At 37.3% G+C, this 9,654-nt stretch overlaps 1 protein-coding gene across 1 annotated transcript in view; it reads left to right on the plus strand.

Moving 5' to 3' along the window:
* Positions 1 to 7,991: 7,991 nt before the first annotated feature.
* Positions 7,992 to 9,654, plus strand: part of LOC104537450 (contactin-6-like) — a gene marked incomplete at its 3' end in the record, with an annotated part of 68,940 nt that continues 67,277 nt past the window's right edge. Inside the window, exon 1 of the mRNA XM_010180347.1 lies at positions 7,992 to 8,110. Within this exon, the coding sequence (XP_010178649.1) occupies positions 8,043 to 8,110 (68 nt within the window). The remainder of the gene's footprint in view (positions 8,111 to 9,654) is intronic.

The following is a 9,654-nucleotide window of genomic DNA, read 5'->3' on the forward strand; positions in this document are numbered from 1 at the left end:
TTGATCCATTGCCCATTTCAGTTTATGAAAGGCTTTCACTGACTTCGAAACACTTTGGCTCATACTTTCTACATAGAAAAAAAAATTTATGAAGCATGAAACTCTATCTACTACCAGCTATAAAAACGTTAGCCAAACTTAGCGTTCATCAGGCTGCTACATATTTTCTATACTGAAATTACTGTCACACTGGGGAAATAAAATAAGGAAAAAAATTGCCCTAGTAAATTCAGTTGTATTTGTTCAGTATTTTTCCTACAGGTTTCCCAAGTCTTTCTGCCATTGGGCAGGAAAAACACTGCCGTGAAAGATGGTAAAGATTTGGGTAAATTAACTTGAAGCTTAAAAGGCTTGGTTGACACAGATACCTCAGGCTAGTTATGAACAGGAAGTGGTGGGTGGATAAGGCACTTCAGTCCAACTCCTTGAAACCACTCAGATGGTTCATCCTAACACAGAAAAAGGGAGAAAAGAGAGACAGAGATATTCCTCCCCTAGGCTTGCACAGGAGCTGGAGGAAGGAGGCGATGGAGTAATTCCCTTTTAGCTCCTTCTGTGTCCAGAGTCACTGGATGGAAGCGTAGGACTGAAAAGCAAGATGCTTAATGAAAAGACTGAAATGGGTCTGAAATAGAGCCTACAGGCTGGAAGACATTGTCACAGTGTTTTTTTTCTCCTCATTTTGAGTTTAAGCAGAACTCTGTAGCTTGCCAAGTTGCTTTATGCTTTTTCAAGTTCATGTTTCACTCTCTCCTCTCTACAAGCACATATCAATAGTTGTCATGGAATTTTGGAGTCATCATATAAAAAACTAAAGCTGACCAACACTAGAAGTAGCAAAAATTATCTGAGCTTAATCACCATCTTCCTGAGACAGTAAACCACAGTGATATTTAGCACAAAAAAGTTACAGAGAAACTAAGTGCTGAATTTATTTAACTGGCAGGATATTAAATGATATAGCTGTTATCTTTTCTTATATTGTAAATTATTGAATTAAGCCTTCAGTCAGTTTGGCAACAGTGCCAAATGAATATTACAACAGTACAATGCAGCAAAAAGTATCTGTCATCAAATCTAAGTCTCACTTATAACTGAAATAACAGTGAACAAAATGCTTGTGCAGTAGATTGGAAAAGGCTCATTATTATTTATTCATCTTGCCTAGTAACACAAAAACTAATGAAATTTCATTGAGAAGAGTGCACGTCAGGATTACTATACATCATAAAGACACATTCCTCTAACATTGTTGTGGATATTTGTCTCCGTAATTAGATGCCTGCTCCACAATGCTTCTGTATCTGAAGGACACAACCAAGTCCGTGACACAAAACAGATCACCTGCACAAATGAAAAGGCTTCCCTTATCTCGTCTACATCTTGCACAATAGCACAAAAATCTTCAGAAAATCTTTCCAAAAAGCCAATCAAGTCACTTGCAGTCAGTAATTCTAGCACCATTACTCACACATTTATTTGTTCTGGGTTTTTTTAAATAAAATATTACATTATTAATGCAGATCACACATTGGTGTATTTATAGCCCCTCTGCCTATTCAGACTGTCACACCTTTACATGTATCTTCACAATGAATTGCTCATAAATCTGTGTGCATCTGTAGCCAAAAGTGTAAAACAGTAAGGCTCCATTGAATGCTATCCGGAAAGCATCAATTATGAGCAATTTCCTTTCACTGTAGCTTGAACTTTTATACTGGATTCTTTAGGGAATATTTTGTTTTTGTATTGAATGCAGTTAGTATCATGTAAATCTGAAGTAAGAGTTTGATTGCTATTCTCAGTATGATATTATGAGAAACATCACATTTTGGCATTTAGAGATCTATCATTAATTATTTTGGAATTACAATGTGTGTATCCGTTAGACCAAAATGAGGATAGGTAATAAATTCACTGATCCCCAGTGATATTCTGAGAAAGTTAACACCAAGTGCTGAAGCAGTTCTGGTTATCATAATAGAGCTGCTAAAAATGTGTGAAGCATCAGATTTTGACACAGTCTTTTGTCAATATATATATATTTAATTGAAAAAAAGGCTCATAATTCAAGAATAGGGTTGGTTTTGCATAATACTTCCTTAATTATTACCTGTAATATATTACACCCTAATTTTGTATGTTAAATTCTGGCAATCCTGACAGCTGGTTATATTTGTAATTAGAGTCATATTTTATACTTTCATTGTTTGTTTTCATACCCAAGTACTTCAGGAAAATATGCAGTTAATGCATAACCTGAGTGCACTATTTGCCACATTAGCCTTAGATCACCCTACCTGCACCATCATAGACGTTATGTTTCAATATTAGGAAAAATATTGGAATATTTGAATAATTTTTTCAAGGAATAACATTGAGGGCATACAAAATTGTTTTCATTAAAGGCATTTAACATTTCTGTGCCATTTGCAAGGGCTGGAGGAGCCCTTACTATTCCAGTCTTGAAAGTTACTTCTCCAAACACAAACCTGGTCTGTGTCTTTTCAGGTGAGCCATGGGCAACTTCCACATAACATATCACATGCAGGAAGAGGGGACAAAGAGTGGCAGCTCCAACCCAGCAGCTGGGATATGGCAGGATCACAGCTATGCCTCCTTTCTGATTACCCTCACTATTTTTCAGATCTGTGAGGAAGGGGTATCACTCTAGCTTTCTGTGTCTCAGATCAAAAGGATGTCTTTGCACTGTTGACTGTCACTTTATAGACAGCTTCATATAGGAAATCTGGGCTTGAGCGCCAAGCTTCAACTCATTACCGAGAGTTTCTCTGACTGCAGTAGGGCCAGGACTTCACCCTGTGTGTCTCCTCAACGCCTACCTTTCTCCCCACATCAGAGGTCACTAAGTGTCTTTCTGGTTTTGGTGTCTGATAGTAGAGACAATGTGGAATTTCACCACTACTCCCAATTTGACTTTTTCAATAGAAGTTGAAAGTTGAAAGGAGCCCCGTGTCTCTGGGGCTCTGTACATCAATGTCTGAAGGGAGAAAACACATGAAAGTTGAAGGCTCTTTGGGAAAATCCTACAGGTTTTAGGTTGCTTCTGCCTGCTCAAACCTATAACAACTCTTCTCATCTCCTTTTCTCTGTACACTTCTCCTGCTTCACTCTGATTGAGAACTTAATGTCATGGAGAAGGAAAGGAGGGAAGCCTGCCTCCCATTGCCTGTAGCACTGACAAGATGTTTTGCTTTTTCCAGAATGCTTTCACGGCCTTTTGCTGCTGCTTCTTTTCCCATCTTCTCTTTCAGCGCTAATGTCTGATTCCCTGAACTGATGTGTGTCACCTCACGCTTTCCTGTTAACAAACAGTGTCTCATCCATTACCTCTAGTTTTGCATCTGTCATGCTCCTTAGAGTCCTTGAGCTACTTGGTCCAGGCTTTTGATGAGGAAAATAATCATTCCGTTCTGCTTCCGACAAAATTAAATCAAAAGCCCCAATGTTATTTGCAGGGAAAGACTCCATTCAGTTTAAAAATCTGTTGGCCCTACAAATTCCCCCTACTTCCAATTTAAACTTACTAACACCTTCAGCTGTGAGGAAAATTAAACAGATTTTGAAGTCATTTGAATTTTTCCTGTTTTTTTCTACCCATGCTGTCTCTACAAGGAGGAAGTCTCTAACTCACCTGTCCCATCCTTTTTGCTAGAACTGACAGGTGTTTTACTATCGAGCTGATTTAAAAGAGGCCTCTTAATCAGGTGTCAGCTTTGGCCCATAAAGTCATATTAATGTTTTGGATCAGATATGAGGCTCTTTCTAAGGCACATTAAGAAAGATTCATTAGAAACTCACTACCCCAGGAATTTACAGCCTTCCTGGAACTTAATAGCCTGAATAAATTCCTCCTTATCTGGTTTGCTTATGTGAATTATAGCAGTTTTGTATTTAGAAGCTTTTTAGAGTATAGGTTTTACCATTTTGGTATCTTTATTCTTGAGATCTTCAGTAAGGATACACTAAGATGCTACATATATACCTGCCTAGGCAGCAGCACACCACCTCCATGCCTGCTGCTTGAGTCCAGGTGAGGAAAGCCCTAGGCCACCATGTATGTGGGATTCCTCAGTGCAAGCCAAGACCTCAGCTACTTGTTCTATGGCACAAAGGATTCCTAATCTCTGATTAGCTTAAAAAAAATAGGGCAAGAGAAATAATCACAGGAGCAGACTTTGGAGATCTTGGACCAACAGAACTGAATTATTTCTAGTCCTTGAGCAAGGAACCCTCTTGAGTTTGGCAACTTGGAGTAGATCTGTGCAAGAAAACCAAAAGCCTTGTGTGGTTTCTCTCTGCAAATGATGTTCTCTAGGATACTTTCAGTTTTACCGAACAGGATTTGTCCGATATTACTGATCAGTTTGGGGTAATCTATGGTAGGAAAGGGATAAAAGAAAAGTCAGCTGTTTTGCAATATTGGCCCACTCAGTTACCTACACCTATTTCAGACTGGATGTTGGCCAGCCTAAATTGCTCTCAGGCAGTACTGCCCAGCATTTCAGGTTGAGCAGATACCTCAGAAGGAGTTAAAGATGAAACTAGCCAGAGTCAGACACCAGGAAAGAAGAGGAAGCAGGATTTGGCTGGAAATAAGGTTGATTAAGTAGGAGCTCCAGATTTGTATTTCATTCCCCTTGTCTGCATGAGATAGTGCATAAACTTTTAAATATTTATTGTGACAAACCAAAACCTCTTGACTACATTTGACATGAATATCATTGCCTGATATAACTAACTGTTGTCTGTAAAGCAATGGGAGAAAAGCACTGTGATATCCTCTGTTGATACATAATTATGAAAAAAGTAGACTTCCTTCTCTTCCATTGGCACTGTGTTAATCTCTGTATTTGCTAAAAACAATATCATACAATGAATAAAGGAATTTTGATTCATTTTCACACTTTAGATTTTAATTCAGACTAGGATAATTACGGTCCTCACGGAGATCAAACTGATCTGGTATCATAAAGAAATACATTTTAACTTCTTATAAAACATTTCATAACAAGAGTTTATATTTGTTTTCAAGCACCATGCTGAGGATTCACACGCAAGTTTACTGTATAAAAATCATACATTTAATAAAATATTCATATTCCAATAGATTAAAAAATATGAATTATTTAAATCTTGACAAAAGTAAACAGTCCTACAAAGATTCATTTGTTAGATGTATCTCTGGAGGAATCAGTGACTGGTATTGAATCTGGAGAACAGGGGAGAAATATATGGCCATTCTCTATATGAAACGCAAAAGGGCGCATCAGGAAATTAGAAGTGACCACTGTGACCTTTTCTGTAAATAAGAGATGGACTCATAGTACACCATTCACTCTGAAAGTGCACATAATTTCTCGCAGATTTGGTATTATTCTGTGTTGCAGATCAGGGAGCAAGAAAAGGATATTAAAGAGAAAACAAAATGATAGCGTGAAGCCACCTTTAAAATTCATGGACAGTATTTTTGTGACAAGGACTGCGACATGTCTACTGCAAAGGAGCTGTTAGGGTACACGGAAACTACTGACACTGCTGTATTAAGGACACCGAAAGGTGATACAAAACTAAGATGTTGAAAAGTCTGCAAATGACAAATGAGCCTAAATTCCATTAGAACTCATAATGGGAATTTAATTCCAAATTTACTAAAATATTTACATTTTTATCAGCTAAGCCAGGGATTTTTCTGTATATCAGGTAGCTCGCCACTGTTAATAAGACCCACCCAGCTACACTGACTTTGAAAATGGAAGAATGTTCCCTAGGTCATTTTGCTGCTTCAGAAAAGTTTTTCACTTTTGGTGGATCTGGGAATGACAGGCTGAGTAAATTAACCCAGAAAGGAAGAAAATGCCTACCAAAGAAAATACAAGTGAAGTTATGGCTAAGTCATTAAATATTTGGAGTCTACTCTAAGTTCACATATAGTCTGCAAAGTTTAGCAGAATGAAAAAGTTATGGAAATTGATACTTTTTATGTGATTTACTGTATTTTATGGTCTGTTATGTCACATATAATATCATATATAATGTTATAATCATATATAATGTTTGCTAGATGTTCTGGTTTTTTTTAGACCCACTGAAGTAGAAAAGTCTGACTACATTCATCAGTAAAAACCAAATTTACTCCTAGAAAGATGAGGTTGTTAACTTTTCTAGTTTAGTTAAAAATATTTAATTATGAAATTAAAAGTCAATTGTATTATTTAAAAAAATATTATATTCTTATTACTTCAGATAAGAATTATTCACACAATTCCAAGATTAGGACTTTGAGAAAAATAGCAAGTGTCCCAAAAAGATGAAAGCTGACAACAATGCTGATCTGGCTTTTTTAAAATTTAGAGGAAACAGATTGAAGTGGTTGAAAAGTACAAAGGAAGATGAATATGTACACAACTGACAGCAGATACAGATGATCTGGGTTTTGACATGCACTCTGTGCAGTTGCTTGTGGCCCTGCAGAAGGTGCTTGGGTTGATAGAGTGCCAGCGGCTGGAGATGACCTGGCTCGGGTGAAGCTCAGGGAACTGCCTGGGGGTGTGCGCTGAGTTAATGCAGCAGGACAGCTGATCATCTTTGGGAGATACTGCTGGTGTCTGTAGAGCAAGATCCATTTATAGCAGCTGAGAAAATCCTTTAGGAGTTATGGAGCTACAGAGCAAGAGGATTGACCTTGGCAACCTGGGGACCAAAAGGCTGACACAAGAAGCGGTGAAGCAGTGCCTTTGGGAAGTAGGTTGTACCTTTCCTCTCATTACCAACAAGCAAATAAAATAGATCAATAAAATCAGACATGATTACTGCCAACATTTATGTTGCTTTCAGAATACATGTGTAGAGCAACTATTTTTTTGGCTTCCCAGCTGCACTGCAAACTTTATGAGTTTCTTGGACACATGTAAGACATCTGAGAACTGGAGGATGGTCCAGTTACTAAGCTTTATTCAAGCATCTGGGATAATTTATTTGTTCTGTCACTATTATTTGGTTATAACTGTCAAAAATTCACTTATTCTTCATGAAAGTTTGCAGGAACCTCTGAGATTCTGAGGAAGCAAATGGGTCTTATCCCAGCCCACAGGTCTGTTGTCCCCTTATGTTTATGTGCTGTACTTAGACTCTGTGGGTCACCAGGAGGATACAGGTTCTAGTGAAAATGAGGAATAATCAACCTTTATTTAATGCTACTTCTCTTTTTAAAAGGGGAAAATGCCAAAACAAAAAAAAACCCAAAGCAAACCCTGAAACCAGGCCAGCTAAAGTATACAAAAGTAATACATCAAAGGATGTGAAGGGTTAGAGGAAAAGGAAATGACTGATTCCCTTAGACTCTGATGTGACCTTTTGGACCCCATCACCAGAAAGAGACATCAAATGGCAGAGGCTAGGGAAGCCCAGGACCAGTGCCACACCATGACGTACCTCCTCTCTGCTGGTCTGCTAGAGGTCCTCCCTGTCCCATGGTATGCACTTTCATGGACCTTAGCGAGACATGTGTCTTGCCAGAGGTTGGCCACAGTCGATGAGGTGCCTGTCTTTCAAAGGATGAAACAAGGCTGACACATCCACTTCACCAGGTGAGCAGGGAGGCAGAAGCACCAAACACAAAAAGCCACAATTTCATCCTTTCCTGCATCCAATAGCAATCTAAAGCACAAGCATGGGGGAGATTTAATGGATGGCCATATAGCTTCCATAGGAGATATGCAAAGAAGCTAGTCCTCACTGTCACTTGCAAAATAAATCACCAACACCTGGGATACACAATTTTAGTATCAATCAGGCTTGAAATATTTCCTCCTTAACAGCCAAGTGTCTGGAGGTGGATTCTCTCCTGATACGATAGCAGACCTTAACTTTTGACTAAAAGCAAAGGACACCGAAGGACACTTTTATGTGCAAGGACACACTAAATATGTCTAATCTTAAATTATTGTTTTTCTTTCACAGGGGAAGAAACCCTTCATGGTCCTATTTTTATCCAAGAGCCATATGATATCACTTATTCCATGGGCTCAGCAAATCCAGAAATCGTACTGAACTGCACAGCTAAAGGATATCCTGTCCCATACTACAGGTGAAGTCAACTTTGGAAAAATATTGTATCACAGTAAATATTTTAACCGTGTTTTAATCAGCAGTGCATCATCATGTATACCTACGTAGGTATAGTAAATTTGAGGAATGAAGGAAAAATATTTTTACCAGTCTAGCATTAAGAAAATGAACACAGGAAAAGAAAGTAAGGTATTCGAAATTGTCCCCCAAGTATTTTAAAACATACAAAATTACTTCTGAATTCACAGAACAGCTGTGAAAAATGGAAATATTGCACATCTGTGTCTGACAAAACTTTCTGTGTATCATTAAATACCTGGAAAGCAAAAAAAGCAACATCCGTGCCCATTTCTAATTCTAACATTTTATGTATATATTTATAGTGGTTTTTTTAGAGAAAAAGGAAGGCACAGCTCTAATACCTAGCTTTCAATACTCTCTAGACTCACTTAAAACCTTGATACATAGGATTGCTTATTCAATAGCTATGGACTCATTTGAAATGTAGCTTGTTGGAAAGGATCTGGAAACCTGAATCTGACATACTACAATCCCAGTTTTCTTCTGTTAAATAATTCAGATCAGCACTAGCCTTCCTCCACAGAAAAACAAAACAAAACAAAACAAAACAAAAAAAATCAAACCAATGACAAACACAAAAAATAAACAAAACTCCAAACAAACAAACAAAACAAGAAATTAGAAAGAAGTCACCTAAAGCCTGCCAAGCAAGGATTTTGTGCAGAATTTTGACAGTTGCTGTTTGGTCTCAGATGCTTAGTACTAACTCTTTTTCTGAACTTACATTCAGTATCCAGAGTAATCATGTAATCTGGCATTTTCATGAAAGTTTGAAGTTGTGGACTTTTTTCCCTCACTAATCTCCACAGAGAGCAGTCAATTGAACAAATAAATACAAAATCCAAGGACAGCATAAGCATTATTCATTATAACAATATATTAATATTTCAGCATCACTTAGAATGATGCAGTAAAATAAGACAAAGATATTCAAATTCAATCCAAATCAAAATACCACAGAAGATAACTGTAACAGACAAATAAAAATGATGGGAATAGGAGCACAAAGTCTACGATGACTACAAATGACATAAACTATATTTATAATCATTGCATAAAATTGTAGAATGAGACCCAGTAACCCCCAAAATACATTTATCTTATTCATACCCTTGAAAAACAAATGACAACCCTGCTATAATATATTTGTTCAGTAAAATAGTATCTCTTTTCTCGATACAGATTCTGCTTCAAAAGTGGAGTACAATTAAAAGTGTCTTCAACCTCTGCTGTCTTGTATACAGTCAGTAGTTATTAAACTTTCTATTTTCTTCCTCCATGGAAATACTGTCTACTAAGAGGTTTTGAAAGTATTTTCCAAGTACAAAAAAGTGTCGAGCACTTTGGCACGACATTTCCACTGGAATGCAAGTAATCCAAGAAATATAGAACACAATGAAGACAGAAAAAAATGTATTTTTATCATAGCAGTACACTGAAAAGATAATTAATTAAATCATATATGCATATATCCACATAGAA

The sequence above is a fragment of the Mesitornis unicolor genome, unplaced genomic scaffold, assembly GCF_000695765.1.
Source record: "Mesitornis unicolor isolate BGI_N332 unplaced genomic scaffold, ASM69576v1 scaffold1453, whole genome shotgun sequence".
NCBI classification, from domain to species: domain Eukaryota; kingdom Metazoa; phylum Chordata; class Aves; order Mesitornithiformes; family Mesitornithidae; genus Mesitornis; species Mesitornis unicolor.